Source organism: Limulus polyphemus, unplaced genomic scaffold (assembly GCF_000517525.1).
Source record: "Limulus polyphemus unplaced genomic scaffold, Limulus_polyphemus-2.1.2 Scaffold36, whole genome shotgun sequence".
Classification (NCBI taxonomy): Eukaryota; Metazoa; Arthropoda; class Merostomata; order Xiphosura; family Limulidae; genus Limulus; species Limulus polyphemus.
In genome coordinates this window covers 500,984-518,724 of record NW_013665646.1, presented here as the reverse complement: position 1 = coordinate 518,724, position 17,741 = coordinate 500,984, and the positions used below count along the sequence as shown (strand labels likewise).

General features: G+C 31.5%; 1 protein-coding gene across 1 annotated transcript in view; it reads right to left on the bottom strand.

The window, feature by feature from the left end:
* Positions 1 to 1,200: 1,200 nt before the first annotated feature.
* Positions 1,201 to 17,741, bottom strand: part of LOC106460853 (neurogenic locus Notch protein-like) — an 87,395-nt gene continuing 70,854 nt past the window's right edge. Inside the window, exons 18-30 of the mRNA XM_013920600.2 lie at positions 16,342 to 16,558; positions 15,224 to 15,428; positions 13,964 to 14,203; positions 12,739 to 12,877; positions 11,558 to 11,717; positions 10,046 to 10,200; positions 9,357 to 9,435; positions 8,924 to 9,228; positions 8,256 to 8,590; positions 7,781 to 7,927; positions 6,737 to 6,888; positions 5,792 to 5,939; positions 1,201 to 4,128 (exon numbers count right to left, since the gene is read on the bottom strand). Coding sequence (XP_013776054.1) covers positions 2,747 to 4,128; positions 5,792 to 5,939; positions 6,737 to 6,888; positions 7,781 to 7,927; positions 8,256 to 8,590; positions 8,924 to 9,228; positions 9,357 to 9,435; positions 10,046 to 10,200; positions 11,558 to 11,717; positions 12,739 to 12,877; positions 13,964 to 14,203; positions 15,224 to 15,428; positions 16,342 to 16,558 — 3,664 coding nt within the window. The 3' untranslated portion in view covers positions 1,201 to 2,746. The remainder of the gene's footprint in view (positions 4,129 to 5,791; positions 5,940 to 6,736; positions 6,889 to 7,780; positions 7,928 to 8,255; positions 8,591 to 8,923; positions 9,229 to 9,356; positions 9,436 to 10,045; positions 10,201 to 11,557; positions 11,718 to 12,738; positions 12,878 to 13,963; positions 14,204 to 15,223; positions 15,429 to 16,341; positions 16,559 to 17,741) is intronic.

Here is a 17,741-nt window from a genome sequence, read left to right as displayed (position 1 = left end):
TCTAGCGATGTAAGTCCGCAGACATACCGCTGTGCCACTCGGGGGGGGGGCAAAAATGGAGTTGTGGGGACATTTTCAGGGTCACAAACCCAATATTCAATCACACTAGAGTTAGCGGTGGATAATATTGAATGAGTGTTGTTCCGCAGACGCGAAAAGAAAAACTTAGATAAATAATAATAAAGAATAAACTGACACGTCTAAATGACGTGTAATTTGTGCTACGTTTCGAGCAGACACCCTTTGTCAGGCAGTAACGATTGGTGGATACTACCGACTAGCTGCCTTTTTTTTTTTTGAGTCAGGATTCAAAATTAGGTACAGCTAGCACACATAGGTCTTGAGTAGCTTAGCATGAATATCCAGAAAACAAACAGTTTGATAAATACACCAATCACAGTAGGAATGTCAACAGCAGCAACAACAATAATAAAAAGAACTACTTTTAGAACTTTGACCATACATAACACACAACTTCGTAGGATGTGCACTAATAGTAGTCGAGTTCACTAACCTTATCAGTAGCATTCAATTACAAACAGGGACCGGGATACATTTGTAGCTGATGTTCCCACCTGGCGGATTACCGAGATATCATATTAGTTCCACTCTGGAGCGAGCTGCCTGACATACGAATCGTGTGAACTTGTTTACCATAGTTTTGTTTTCACTTTTAGAGAGTTTTAAAAAGTATGGAGGAATTCTAATTTTTCAAATATGCATTTTAAAATAAAATGGAAATAAAGAACACCCTGAAACATCTATATAAAAACTTCACGTGACAACCGCGTGGGTATTGTTTGTTTGTTTGGAATTAAGCACAAAGCTACACAATGGGCTATCTGTACTCTGTCCACCACGGGTATCGAAACCAGGATTCTAGCGTTGTAAGTCCGCAGACATGCCGCTTTGCCACTGGGGGGGGGGGGTATTGCCAGTAATATTGCTATAAATAATATATATATATATATACATACATACTATATCGTGTTAAGTATCTTTGTCGTATATTTACTTATGTGTTCAACATCGTTAGCACGTATTAATTAGGTGTTAACCTACAGGGCATTCTTGCGTATAATTGTAAAAAAAAATATTTGGAAATTACATCTAAAACATTCATTTTAGTACAGTAAGTTAGCTAGTAAAGCAAGTGACTAAGAAAAAAATACACACATGAATACACATCTTACAAATATGTACGAAATCAATACATTTAATTGTATCAAAAGTATGGAAAAATTTGTTTTTGTACAGAAACACTTATTAACATGAAAGAAAACATTACTTATATAGGCCAAATGTCATGTTGTTGTTTTTTGAGAGGACAAAAGGCAACTCTGATTGAACTAACATACTAAAACCCTTCAGCTATGTTACAACGGTTTGTATATACAATTAATAAAAGTAATTTAAGGCGTATTTTTTTTAACGACATACTCTTAGGTACAACCTTGCATATTCTATTTTTTGTTTGTTTTAACAGAAACCATGAGAGCGACATTTAATGTAAGTTCTGCTGTCAAACACACACACACAAAATATTCACAGTATCTTTAAGTAAAACTTGAAATGTAAGAAATTAATTGGAATTAGGCGTAACTAGAATTCACTTTTCCAACACTGAAAAACAATTTTTTCGTACCTGAATCACAAACTGGAGTGAAACAGTTTTTAGATCTCTACACGTATTACTACATAAACTTTCTTTGCTCATTTTGATCATCAGAGGAGTGAAAGTTTTGTTTTCCAATAATTTAGTATCTTACATAGTTTAACATTATTTTAAAAAGTTATGGTAAATTATTCCCATTTCTGTAGAGATTGTGGTAGAAACCTATCTAACAAAAACAGTATGTTACTGTAAATAATGGTACAAAACAAAGTAACAAGGAGATAATAATAGGTTATTAATATAACTTTTAAATAAATGGGTTGGTGCTCATGATGCTTTCATTATGTATATAATTCATTTCAAATGTATTATTATTTGTTAGTTATAAATTTGATCTTTTTTTTTTCATTTTACAGTCATATACTTTTGCTTTAATTGTTTAAATATAAAACATATTTTTCGTGTGTGTACATAAGTGCAGAAGTACATTATCACTTTACACTCAGTATTTTTTTTTCAACCAAATGAAGTAAAATTAGCTGCAGATTATAACTTGCAAATGTAAAAAAAAAAGTCACATAATATAAATGCTTACATTTGTTTGAAACTTACAATGGAAGACATTGTGATCACACAGAATAAATGTAATTTTATCAAAAATAATATCCATAATTTATACAAATAAGAAACGGGAATAATACCTTAATAGAAATTAAGTGAAGTGTATTAAAAAAAAACATGTACCTTGTCACACTTAGGACTGAAATATTAAAAGGTAGATTACAAATAATATATTTACCCCTCTCATTCTGAAAATACTATTCACTGTGAGGTCTGTGAATTCTAATGGCATAATCAAAATGTTGTCACTACTTGAAACAAGATAGTCTTGTGTATTGAAATAAATACATTCTACGAAGCAACTACAGTTTTTGGATATGAGTATTTTTGTACCACATCAAAACACAAAAGGCACCAAAGACTATTGATCAAAGTACACAAAAGTTAATGACGGGAGAATGATTGTTCTATTTCAAAGTGATCTCATTCACCAGTTCTTCTTCGTCTGGTGCCTATTCACACATTTACACTGTCAAAATGTGGTTTTTTCAAACAGAAGCTCTCTATTCACTATATAAATACTGCTTCTGAGGGAGGATGTGTGTTTTGAACTTGCTGATGAGGTTGTGTTACTGCTTGTTGTGGTTCCATTGATGAAAGTGGTTGTAGGTTATTTGCATTCATAGGGCTAGAAATACCTTCAGACCAGTCACTTTGAGCAGAATGTGGGGAGGAACTTGACCACTGGCCAGGAGATTCAGGAGAAGGAGTTAAGTATGTCTCTGGGGGATGCATATAATGCTGGGGCGTAGCCTCTGACCCACTATAACTATGTTGGGAAGGAGGAGTTGGGAACTGAAATGGGTGATTACAAGGCACTTGTTGCTGACCAGCTGCTGACCCCTGTGGATTTATCTTCTGACTAGTGGTGCCAAGCATGGTGGGAAAGTCATAGCTATGATTCACATTTTGTTGTGGTTGAATGTGTGCATTTTTCTGCTGGTGGGCTGCCCTCATAGCAGCCATGTGGGTAGGGGAAGTTGGAAGTGATGGCCGTTGCTTCACTGGAGAAGATGAAGAGTACTGGTGAGACGGTGGGACCTGAGACAATGTCACACTTCCTTGCATGGAGTTTTGTCGAAGATGGTGAGGTGCAACATTCTCTACCGTGTGCATATGAGGTAGCATCCCCTCATTTACATACACTAGTTGTCTTTCCATGTCTCCAATGGTTCCATATAACTGGGGATTAATACAATCCTCATAAGTAGGGGGTTGTTTCATATGCATTGTACAGGCAATGTTATCAAGGGATGTCAGATCTGAGTGAGACAGGGCTAAGCCATGTCCACTGTATAAAGTATTAGTAAATGCATGATGTGCACCATTCAAATGTTGAGCTTCAAAGGAGTTCAAAGGAGGCAAGTTAAGCTGCCCTTCCATTCCATGCATGTCATATGATCCCTGTTCCTTTTGTTTCTTCATGGAAACCTTTCTTCTGATCCCACCCTCACTATTTTGAAAAGAATGATTTTTTCCATCTTGCATGGACATGTTAACTAAAGCGTTTACCTTTGGCCTCTTCTTAGACTTAGTGGATCTGGTGGAGCTGATGAGTGTTTGTGGAGAGATCGTGGATCCATCCATACTGTTAGGTATGCGAGATATTTGCGGACTTTGAGCTATGAATTCATCTAACAACCTCACAATATCATGGTGCATACGTTCTAAGGCTACATCTCTTGGAAGACGGTCCATATGGTCAGTAATGTCTCTATTAGCAAAGTGCTCCAGCAGTACTTTCGCTGCCTGATAACTCCCTTCCCTGGCCGCTAAAAAGAGCGGTGTCTCTTCTTTGTTATCTTGGACATCTCTGTTTGCTCCGTGAGACAGAAGTGCTCGGACAGCATCCACATTATTTACTGCTGCTGCCCAGTGAAGTGCAGTTTTCCCTAAAATTGAAGGGAAAAAATCTTAAATAGAACAGTATAATTTATAGAGCAAAATTATAGAGTATAGAGTAAAACAGTATAGAGCAAAAATTAATCTACACACATAATTCTGAAATTTCAATGAAGATATATATCTAGAAATATTCATATTTTTCATTACTCAGTAAACTAATGAAACTAATGTGTGCTTATATATATATGTGTTTCCCATTGAACTCTAATAAGTCTCTTTTGTTTATGTAAATTTTGTTCTGTACTTCACGAGTTTTACTTTCTTGAGTGTTAAAAACTAAAATTCCTTGGTTATTATTCAGAAATATGAGCTTGTTGCAATATGAATTAGATAATAAAACAATATTCTGACCATCTCAAGATTGCAATGTCATCTTCAGTAAACATAGCTACATATGACTTAAGAAAAAAAAGGAAGAGCTGATGTAACTTTTGTACCTACTTTGGTACACTTTCATCATAAATAAAGTTTGTCCAGGGTTCCACCTTGACCTAACAATAACTTTTCTCATCACCCAGTCAGTGTTACAAGTTTTAATAGGAAATCATAGTAACTCACATTTTATCACAAAATTGATTAGTATATTATTACATGATGTTAGCCGACATGTTTCTATATTACAATAATATTATTACATAATGTTAGCCAACATGTTTCTATATCACAATAATATTATTACATAATGACAGCCGATATGTTTATATATTGCAATAATATTATTACATAATGTTAGCCGATATGATTATATATTACAATAATATTATTACATAATGTCAGCTGATATGTTTCTATATTACAATATACAATAAATGCGAGAAGGTTATAGGAAATGTGAGCAACATAAAATGTTAAAATGGTTAGTGTATTTTCAAAAACTACTTTATGAAATAAGCAAAAACTTTCAATCAGCTAATCTATCATGTTCCATCTTATGTTTTTAGGTATAGTTTCATGCAATTTGTTGCCCAGCCATATTATAAAAGAAGGTAAGGTTGTAGAAATTTCCTAAGCAGAGTAGTGTGGCTTCCCCCCCCCCCCAAAAAAAGTAAAATGATGGGTAAATTTTCAAATCAAAACATTTCTGTATTTTTATATATGATCATATTTAATCCTTGTAGGAATATTAATCATAACTTTAGACTACTGTAATTTCTAAACCTTACATTTGTTTGTTGCCAATACCTTAGATCTTTTTAGTATGATAGTTTAGGATATACCAGTCAATATTATCTTATGAATAAACAAATGAATACAGCTAAGTCATGATGGAGGCTGAATACAAATAAATAGTTAAAATCAATCAAAGTGAATAAGATGGGTGAAGGTCTTTTAACCAAAACACTGAGTATATATTTCTGTCTCCCTTAGAACAATTTTAATTTTTTTTTATTTCCCCATTGAACTATCTTTGCCAGAGAAAACACACTAATATTTTACTAACATATCAGCAAATCCATGATCAAAAACATACTTCTAATGTACATACTTTTTACTGATAATTTTTCCACATAAAAATATATAAATATCTAACAGTAAGTAACATTTTCTACAAGATGTACAAAGTACACATGTTGAACCATGTTTCATTTCAAAACTTACTAAATGTTCTAGGCTTTTCCAAAATTGATTTTTGACACTCATATAACTCACCTAGATCATCAGTTGCATTAATATCAGCTTCAGCACTTATCAGGTCTTCAACCATCCCCTCTATTGCAAGTCTTGAAGCAAGGATCAATGGAGTTGTTCCATCATGCATTCTGGCATTTAAATTTGTGGCTCTATTTCTTAACAAAATCTGAAAACAAAATGTATGTATGTTGTTTCTTAACAAATACAAAGACATGTTTAACAAAAACAAGTTTTACAACATAAACAGCTCAAAGAGAACTTTTAAAAATAAATAAAGTTCAGAAAAAAAAAGAGACTGCTTGACCACAAAATAAGTACATAAACACACACACAGGCCTATTGAGAGTAAAACAAGCTGAGTAATACTTTAAATTAAAATATGTCTCACAAAAAATGCTTTAAAAAGAGAAGTATTTCAACCATAAAAACAATTTTAGAAAACAATGCAATACTAAAAAAAATAACTTAAACAGTTCTCACTGTTAACAACAGGTGTCAGTAAAAACTTCTAGTAATACTAAAGAAAGTATTAAATTAGTGTTTAGGTGCTAAAAAAAGAAACAATTATAGTAGTTATTAGTATAAAGAAAAAAAGTGACACTTATGATTGATAGCACAAAATATCAAAATTAATGTGTATTTAAAAATATGTTATTTCAATATAAAAAAACATAAACATCACATTTGTAAAAATAAACATAGAAATGCCTCTAACCTTTACTATGATTATGCTTCAAAAATATAAGATCTTAACTGCATCTTGAATCTCTTGTAGATTTGTGTGTGTGTGTGTGTTTTTCTTATAGCAAAGCCATATTGGGTTGTCTGCTGTGTCCATCAAGGGGAATCAAACCCCTGATTCTAGTGTTGTAAATTTGTAGAATTACAACTGTCCCACTAGGGAAACTTTGTAGATTTAAATGACTTTCATTCTCCTCTTAAACATAATAAATGTGTATTTACCTGGAAGACTCCCTGAGCATCAGCTGAGATAGATGCATGCAAAGGAGTTCGACCAGTATTATCTTGAGAATTAGCATCAGCTCCTGCATCCAGCAATTTTTTAGCAGCATCTGCACGTGCATATCTAGCAGCTAGATGAAGAGATGTTTCTCCTGGATTTAAAATACATACAAATCAATTAACTATAAAACACAAAATAATACATTCATTGGAAAAACTTGCAAAGAGAAATATTTAAAAGAGATCAAAATTAATTGCACTTACCATCACAAAATATCCCCTGTTTAGAAGTAATTTTTTTAAATTTTAGACTGCAATTCAGAAGATAAATTTTTTATATATTATGTTGGAGATAACACACATTGCTGTTTTGACTTCTTACTTTAGTGTATAATATTTTCAAGCTATTTATGTTCTTCTTTAAAATACGAGAAATAAACTATCTACACATTAATTATTATATATCCATAAGAACTGAATACTAAATGTTATATTTAGGTGATGATATAAAGAAATTTTCTTTTCATAATTAATGATCATTAAGTATTTACGTATATGTAAACTTTCAATGATAATATATAAATTAAAGTGGAAGACTTCATTATTTGTAGAATTCTGAGATACAGAATCACATAAAACAGTTTTTAAGTGAAAAAAAAAAATCCTGTGAAAACTTTAATATCTAGTATGGTTTGTATTAATTATATCAGTGTAGTAGAACAAACAATTGAAACAGAAAATAAAATACTCCAAAACGAAAGTGTCAAGTCATTACAAAAAATAAATGCTGCATTTGTGTTTTATCAACAAACCCACTTTGTTTATTTTTGGCTCCACATGTGGTTTGGTAATATATATCTTTATCTATGTATTTTCTTAAAGAGTTGGAATGTTTTCACATGGAGAATGTCAAATAATCATTAAAATTTAATAACATGTTGGCAATAAAGTATCTGAATGATTGTTTCTCTTGTCTTGCGAAATAATTATGTTAAACTAAATTGGTTTCAAGTATGTTTACTGAATTATAATTAAATGACTTACCTGTTCTTTCAGTCATCATGTTGATCTTAGCTCCTTGAGTGAGAAGATCCTGAATCATGCTCACAGATCCATCATCTTCTTCAACATCTTCACCCGTGTCCAAGCCTCCTCCTCTAAAAGATGCTAACATGAGAGGTGTAAGGCCTCCTACATAAAAGATAAAACAAAGGAAAATTAGGGATAGAAAACACAAAAACTGGAATACATAAAAAAAAATCATAATGAAATGATAAATGATTGAAGAACGATAAAAAACTAAAAAAGTGAATATTTTTTAAGCCAGTTATTTACACTTAAGACTTTAAAAAATCTTCCCTCTGTAATTAGTGTTGTCGTTTTTTTTTTCAAGGAAAACATCTTTTTCCTCTGTTTTTTTTAATTAGGCTTAATTGAAAGTGTAAAAACACAAAGAAACATGGTCAATCTAATATATCACATGTACTCATTACTAGATTTTATGTACAATCATACACACCTGGACCTCTAACGTCAACATCAATGTTTCCTGGATCTAATTCATTATCTCCTTGTGGAGGAGTTAAAGCAAGAATGTCGGGATTACGAACATCTGCTGCATCAAGATGTTGTTGTGTCCAAGGCCGAGGGTCATTCTCATCATAATCAGTAGTGGTCATTACTGTGTGAGTATCTCCAAAACTAGGATCTGGTGAATGATCACTTTTCATCCTTTTTAATGGAGGATCATCGTCCATATCCTCATCACTCCATCCTCCTATATCTGAAGGCATGGCACTGTTATCATTGGCATCCACATTAATTCTGTGAGAAGAAGCATGCTTATGCATATTCCTTCAGTGAAGAAAAAAAAAAACATTGCAGTTTCAATATAAAGAACATATTCCAACATTTGAATTGAAAGAAAACATGTATAACATGTATAGTTTTCTTTACTACTAATTTCAACAGCATGATATTACAAGTTAATGTCTTAACATATAAAAAAATGGCATAACATATAGTCTACAAAACAAAAAAATGGTATTTTCCTTTTGTATTGTAGAATATGTATCATTTTTTAAACCAATCAACTATCTAATATTTATACTTACTTATTTAAGCTTGTTAATACATATCAGTAACTCTGCTTAGTTTTTTATTTCATAGCAGTATCACTAACTATACCTCATTTCTTGTCCATCTGGTCCTCGGCGTCGTGACTGTCGTCTCTGACCACTACTGGTCCTAAAAAATCCCTCAGGAAACCAGGTTATACCATGTACTCGTTTCCTCTGTGCTGTAACCAGTACACCAAGCAGCAGTCCAAGTAAAATTATGACAATCACCCCAATAACAATGTAAACCATGTTTGGATAAGTAACATCAGAGCCACGAGTCTCCTGTAATTCATCCGAACTTCGAATCTGTTCAATCTGGAAAGCTGTGTCCAAGGAGTGACGAGAATGAGATGCAGCAAGAAATCGTGCAGCCTGTGAAATAAACTCTGTTTCAGACACTTAAAGTTTACAAACATCTCAACATTTTATTCCAGCTTATACAAAATAGAAAAAAAATTACATTTAATTGCATAATTCTTTACAATATTCTATACACTTACTTCTGCTGCTGACTGGAAACATTCACTGTATGTTGACTTAAGACACCTTCGATTATCAATTTCCAGATGAACTTCAATTCTGGAATGACAACAACAAAAAAAACAGTTAAAATAAATTCAAGCATCATAATTTGCCCAATTTTAGCAATTCCCAAGTCCTGTCAAAAACATGTATTCATGAAAATTAAAATTTGCCTCAAATTTTAGTGTAAATCAATAACTTAGCAACAAAACATGTATAACTACTGTGTAATTATTAACAGCTACACTTTTCCTGTGTGCTTACTCAAAAACCCTCTAAGTGAAGCTACACAGGAATGTTTTAAATCAATATACAAATTCTCCACACACAGGATTGAAGAAATTGTGATGTATCTATAATGTCGTTCTAACACAGGAAACTTTTTTCTTATATATCCACACAAATGGGCATCATTTTTCCATTAATTGGTTTTTAGCTAATTATGATCAATTGGTACACAGTTAATGTTATTACATGTATTATTTAAATATATGAGTGTTTTTATTCTGTTTTAAATTTCATGCAATGTTTTCATCAAACAGATTAAAACAACTTCTCTTACTCTTCCACTCATAAATGCGAGTAGAACTTGTCAACCAACAAAGAATTCTTTCAATCACTACATGACTTTCATGATAGGCTACAAGATATAGCTATTAGAACTTACCCATTTTGTCCACGATGCCGTGGAAAACTGTCTGGGTCTTTGGGTTTCCAAGGATAAATCATCTGATCTCCTTTATCATTTGTTTTAATTTTTAAATTTGTTCGCAGAACACGGCCAATTTCCCTCAGGAAGGATAAGACAGTAGTTTCAAAATCCTAATGACAATATAAATAAATCTCCTTTACAACACTTAGGTGTCGAGTAACTTAACATAAGATATATTTCAATATACAAAACCATGAGGAGTGATAGCATTATCAAAGCAGACTATATTTTACACTAAAACCATGTATTTCAGCCATGTATAACTTTTGAAAAAAAACATTTTTTTATATAATTATTTAAAAAAACTTTCATCTTTTTTTATGGAATGCAATGGATTACTCCTAAGCACACCAATGCAATTTTATTGTGAATAATACACAGTAATAATATCCATTAAAAAAATCTTAAAAGATTTTCTCAGTAATAACTTTTGTAATAGTTTTACCAGTCTTGTTTACATTCAAATTAATATCATTTATTTGGAAATAAACAAATATATCAAGATCATTGTAGAGATTTCATAAAAAAAATTAATACTGAAAGGATATATTATAGTTGAGCAGCTATGAACCAGATCTAGTGGACTTATGACAATTCAACACACAAATATTTTAAAATTATCATATTCTTTACACATACTTTAAAACAATGAAAAACATTATATTATGAATGACTTTTCTCTCAAAAATCGGTCCAGCATGGCCAGGTGGTTAGGGAGCTCGACTCACAATCTGAGGGTTGTGGGTTCAAATCCCCTTCACACCAAACATGCTTGCCCTTTCAGCCATCGGGGCGTTATAATGTGACAGTCAATCCCACTATTCGTTGGTAAAAGAGTAGCCCAAGAGTTGGCAGTCGGTGGTGATGACTAGCTGCCTTCTCTCTATTCTTACACTGCTAAATTAGGGACGGCTAGAGCAGATAGCCCTCGTGTAGCTTTCAAAAATAGTTTGATTTTGTTCACAAGAATATTGGGTTAGTCAAATAATCCAGTTGAGATATACTATATTAATGATGATGTTAATTCAGGTGAGATATTCTATATTAATAACTATGTTAATCCAGTTAATTTACCACATTAATAACTATGTTAATCCAGTTAATTTACCCCATTAATAACTATGTTAATCCAGTTAATTTATCACATTAATAACTATGTTAATCCAGTTAATTTACCATATTAATAACTATGTTAATCCAGTTAATTTACCACATTAATAACTATGTTAATCCAGTTAATTTACCACATTAATAACTATGTTAATCCAGTTAATTTACCACATTAATAACTATGTTAATAGAGTGGAGAAATGAAAAAGCATAAATTTCAACATTATGTGGAACATTAAGGGAATGTATGCTCATTTGCAAGAAGCACTGAATAATATATATAAACTAATTGTTTATGTTTTCTTTTATGGTCTGTTTTAAAACCGTAAGTGAAGAGTTAATAATGTATGAACTTACTGGTAAATCTATCAGAAGGGTGATGACCATTTCACCATTTGCTAACTGAGGTTTGTCATCTTCACAATCCAAGCCATCCCAATTACACTCTTCATTATTACATCCATAGTCACACTTTCCATTAGCATAGTTCATATGACAGTAGCTATCATACATTTCACTGAAAGTAATCAATGAGAAAATTAGATCAAGAACCCTTTGTGATGAAAGCTTTTTCATTTGATGCAAAGTTTATTTATTGAGTAAAAAAATTTTTTTTTATCTTAAATATAGCTAAAAATATAGAAAACGCTATGACTTCAACACTGCATAAATATCAAAGCCATGGATATATATAATAATAACCGTACAATGTCATCTCCATTTAGTTGTCCCAGTATGCCAGGAAATCTTTTATATGAAGATTTATTCAATCAATTTCTAATTTGTTAGATTTTGTTGATAAATTACAATTTTCAGAATGTTCTATGAATCCACTCATACTTTGTTTTCCGTTTTTTTAATAATTTTCTTTATAACAAAAACTAACTAAATCTTCATAATCTTACCTGCACAAAAATGTACAAGTTCAACGGATATAAAAGAACAACAGTACACAGTATTTGGTTTACTATCATCAGCAGTTGTCAAAACATTTAGGTCTTGGTTAATAGATTTTAAAGATTTTAATTGATTCAGTGCAACATTGTTCCTTTCTTCAACTTTATATTACTCCATGCTTCTATTTTTTCAGTAAAATAAAAATAACGAAACAAACGTTGTGGAGTAAATTATAATAAATTTCAAACACATTCACTTTTATGAAACCTAGGGTATTTAATATTTTTCCTGTTACTTTGAAATTCATTGAAAATGTGAAGCCCAAGTACATTTCAAGTATCTTGTTATATGCAAACTAAGTTTCATTCCAATGACAAATAAATCAAATCAATAATTTAAGTGCTTCCTTTGAAAATATTAATTTAAAAAAATATTTCATAAAGAAACACATGTGAAATGCCCAAAGATTAAAAGAAAACTTCTGGGGTGATGATTTCAATGAGGCTCATCAACGAGTTTGAAATTTTTAAGAGGTACAGAAAACACAGTATAAACTAAAAACCTGCTTTACAAAGATGATTCCCTATATACTGTACAAAAATGTTGGTTTATAAAAATATTCTCCAGTAAACTGTACATACTTGCATGGTGGAAGGTTTTGAGTGCAATCAAACCCATCAAAGAGACATTCAATATTGTTACATTCAATGTTGCATTCCTCGTTACGGAACACATCCCAACAGTTGATAGCTGCTGTACAGTTTTCCCAAGGATTGATTCCTATAAGCAAAAATAAAAGTTTTTATGTATGTTTTAACTTTTAATCTATATTTTCTTCCTTGTTTCAAGAATATGAGCCATTGTATTGGTTTTTAAATACAAAAGTATTAAATTTAATATATTCTCAATGAGTAATACACAGTTTTGCAGTAGGAATATGTTTAAATATTTAGCTAAAGATATTTTGACTCAAAGGAGTGGGTCATCATGAAGTTATGATTGATTTCAGTTGAACAATGTTTACATGATAAAAAATATAATATTTAATTAATACATGAAATTTTACAAACAGTTCCCAAAGGTGGTGTTAGCTTGGTAAATTTTTTTTATCATTCTATTTTGATTTGTGGAAAATTCTCTCGTTTCCGTTTAGGAATTTTGAAAAGTATCATTTTCATGAAATCTAAATTTGTAAGTTACGAAAAATTGAAAAGTTTGAGGTAAATCAATACTTAATAACTTAGAAGAGGTTATAGCCAAATCAAGGCTTTTTACTAAGGCATGCAATTTAAGAGTCATTTATTCGAGGTTTTGTTAGAGAAATTGATGATATTTATGTTTCTGTAATAGGAGGTTTTAGAAGCCTATTTTTACTCATTTTTATATTAAAAATTCATCATGCTGCAACTGATTTTTTGTTATTTATGTTTCAATATTACAAAAAAGCTTTTTTGAAGCAGAAGGTAATCTCATGTTATACATTCTGAAACTATTTTTGCTGTCTAAGACATTGTTTTAAATGTTATACAAGGAAAAAAAAATTTAAATCGTGTGAAACTTAGGACTAAAAAAAAATTCATTATTTGTCTTATTTAGTAGCTTTCATAATCATCTTGCAATAAGTTAAATTTAAGATAATATACTTAAATCTTGAGAACTCTTTGACAATAGCTTAGGTGAAGGACCATACGAAAATAAGGAAGTGTTACTGTTTGAATCTCTTTTTAAATATTAGCAAAATATCATACATTTTGTGTAGAAGTATACTTCTTACATGGGGCGGAACTAAGCACTATCTAAAAACTTGCATCAGGTTGGTACTTTAACAATTGCAATATGATAACACTTATATCTTTTATCAATTACCTAGAGAGCAATCCCCTCCATCAAAATTACAGGCCAAACTATTACACTCCTCATCACAGTGAAGGTCTCTAGCTTTCAACTTGCACTTGTTAAAAGTACATGCTTTTTTCTCTTCCTCTAAGGACTTCTGAAGGTTTCCACCTGAAGAGACAACTGTCCCAATCCCCCCTTTAAAGACTGGATCAAAACTTTCACAGCGAAACCCATTCCAGCTTGGTGGACAATCACACTCAAATTTACCTGAGAAAAAAACAAAGCAAAATATCAGCTGAAAGCATTAGTGTCTTCAAATATTTATATATGTCTGTTCATTTCTGTTTACTTATTTACCTGTGCACCAAAATGATATTTAGAAACTGAATCTTAATAGCTATGTCTGTTAATAAATTCAGACTGGTCAACTTGCTTGAACTAATTCATTTTAAGCAAAGGGATATTGAGTATTTGTAACATAGACAAATGGAACATCAGTAAACTTTAACATTAAAAAATTAAATCTAAAATAAATCTCTAAAATAAAAGAATTTTTTGTCACACAGATACAGAAGTTTGTTTTTTCTTTGTATTCTGCTAGAAGTTCAAAATGGCTTTTCTGTCAATACAACCTTATGAGAAAGAGTTAGTTAAGAAATCACACATTTAACAGGATAGTGCATATCAAGGGCTACAAGACGATACAAGATTTCATCGTACTTAAAGACTTGATTTGGGCTTGTAATCTATCAGACTTGCAGGAATATTTAATTTAAAACCACTAGTCTAACTGGTGGAATATCATGTAGTTGTTGTTTGAGGAATGTGTTGTCATTTACTTGTTGTTCATAGCTCCAATCATATCACTTGGGAGGGAGAGAAAGGCTTTACTTGGGCATAACCAGAATAATATACTAACAATCCTGAGTTTAAAATTCTGAAAACTAAAATGGGAAATCAGTGTTATATATTATAAAGTGTGTATGTTTTTCTTATAATAAACCCACATCTGGCTATCTGCTGTGTCCACTGAGGGGAAATCGAACCCCTGATTTTAGTGTTGCAAGTCCATAGACTTACCCCTGTCCCAGTGATATTATAAAGAACAGAATTTTAAGATAACTGCCCTGATATGGCTTAAAAATCGTTTTGGAAGGCAATGGTCCACTGAGCTTCTCAAGTAGATAATTCTTATCTTGACTATTATAGTACCTGATGCTATGGGATTTATTATTAGCATTAATAGCATATTAGCATCTAACAAATCAGAAAAGATATATAGCTTACCAATGCTATCAATGCAGCTTCCCTCATTCAAACAAGGTGATGACATGCACTCATCATAAACATCAATATCGCAGTGTTTGCCACTGGTCCCTTGAGGACAGATACAGGTGTACCCACCACGATGAGATCGACATTGGCCTCCATTCTTACAAGGGCTACTAGCACATGTAGTGTTAGTATTGCTGCAGTTTTCTCCCCAGTATCCCTATACACAAAATACAAAAACAAAAATCAGTTAGGGTTAAGCCTTATTTTAACAATAAAGTCTTTATTATATGGTTTAGCTGAGTTTTAGTACCAATACAGTCTCATTTCTTCCATCACATTAATTCATATACTGTTTTGACTTATAGCTAAACATCTCTGTAATATGGTAATATAAAACTTTAAATTGTTACCCCCAAAACCTTCTAATGCAAAATTGTATATAATTCTGTATCTCTTTGCTTATTTTCAGCATTGTTTAAATAGATCCAAATACTACACAGTTTAGCCACCTTCTAATTCTATTTCATTTATTTCTGTTATAATGACTAAAATAATTTCATAATTTGAACTTCCATCAAATTCAGCATTTGTACTACTTTTGAATGATCTTATAATCTTGATAGAAAAATAAGTCCATAACATTTAATTTTTTGTGTGTTTTGACCCTGAAATTTACAATATACAGTATCATGAATATCTCTTATTCAAGTTTACATATTTTGGCAAAAACCATTTGATAAGAGCAACACATCTAACTTATTAAAATGTATCGCATGCATGTTGGTCTATTAGAAGTTCTGAGCAGGCAATTTTAACCTGACTTTAGAAAGCTTTGTTTTGTCAGATGTTACTAATTAAGTCTAATAAACTTAACTATTATTTAGTATTCATCATCAGATAAGTAGGAGTCTAGATTGTGGTTTTGTTAAAAGAAATTCTTCACAAATAAGTTTTACCTTTTTTGATGAATCTAACCAAAAATACAGTGCAAATTTATTCAACAAAATACAATATTCATAAACAAAAACCTTTTACAAAAGAACAAAAAAGGCATTTTACTGTTTTCATTATGATTAATAAATATTATGTTTTGGTTAAACATATTTAAATTACAGGAATAAAATACTTACAACAGGACAAATACAGTGAGGACCACCTTGTCGACTAGTACATATTCCACCATTTAAACATGGATTAGATGCACAGATGTCAACCTTGCTTTCACATTGTCGACCCATAAAACCAGGCTTGCAATCACAGCGATAATCATTCACTAACTGTACACAGTCCTGTGTACCAAGATTGCCACATGGATTAGAGAGACATTCATTCACATCACCTTCACACCTGGGAATTAAATGTTCACTTTTAAATCACCTTCAGCATAATAAGTATATTTAAATACATATTATATCTAAGAACATTTCTCATAAACTATATCATGCATTGAACATGACATCTTCAAATTCATCTTATAAAAATAACTTCTGAAATGTACATAAATTAAGTTCTCTCAAATTGTTTTCTCTTGAAAAAAGAAGAGCTAGGGGGGATCTGATTAAGGTTTTTAAGATTGTAAAGAGAATTGATATCGTTGATGTATCATTATTTTTTTATAGTTGACGATGAGAATAGTAGGACTAGGGGACACAAATATAAAATTTGGCAAGGTAGGAGTCATCTTCAGCTAAGACAGTTTTATTTTTCTAACAGGGTGGTTCACCTTTGGAATGGGTTGCCTTCAGATGTTGTAGAGGCAGTAAATTTAAGTGAGTTTAAGAAAAAACTTGATAAGTATATGAATGAAAAGGGCTAGGTTTAAATTTTTTTATTTTTACTAAAATTATTTTTAATTTAATTTTGAGGATGGAACAGCTGAGATGGACCAATAGGTCCCATGTTGTCTCAAAATATTATGTTATATTATGTCCCAGACAGAGAATAAAACCCAGAATAATCACTGAGATGGTGTAACTCTTTAAGTAGGGAGCAAATATTAGGCTAGCTATATTTAATCTTAACTGTTAGATTATACCATGTGTCAGGAAAAAGAAAAATGAGGAAATATTTAAGTAACAAATATCAAAAGAAGTTGTGCCTGCCCATGCACATCAAATATTTCCAGCTTCTAAGACACTGCTAAAAGGAAAAATGCAAAGTTTCACTTTGATATTCTAATCAGAAATGCTATTAGAAATAATGGTTTTCTTTACCTCTCATTCTTAAAATGGTGACAACCTAGGATATGTATTATCTAACCTAAGTTTGAGTGACACTAGAGTAATTTGAAAAAAGTTATCCAATAAAAAATGCGATCAAACCCTTAGTTACAAAAAATAGTGGTAAACATGGGCACCCACAGGAAAGGGCAAGGGGGGTCACTTGACCCCCACCCCCTGAATTTTCAAAAAGAAAAAAAATTACTAGATATGTAAAATTATTATTCTATGTTATTGCAAAATCATAAGGTATTTGTAATTACAAGGGTATTGTCCCCCCTAATTTTTTTTCTGCATGCACCCTTGGTGGT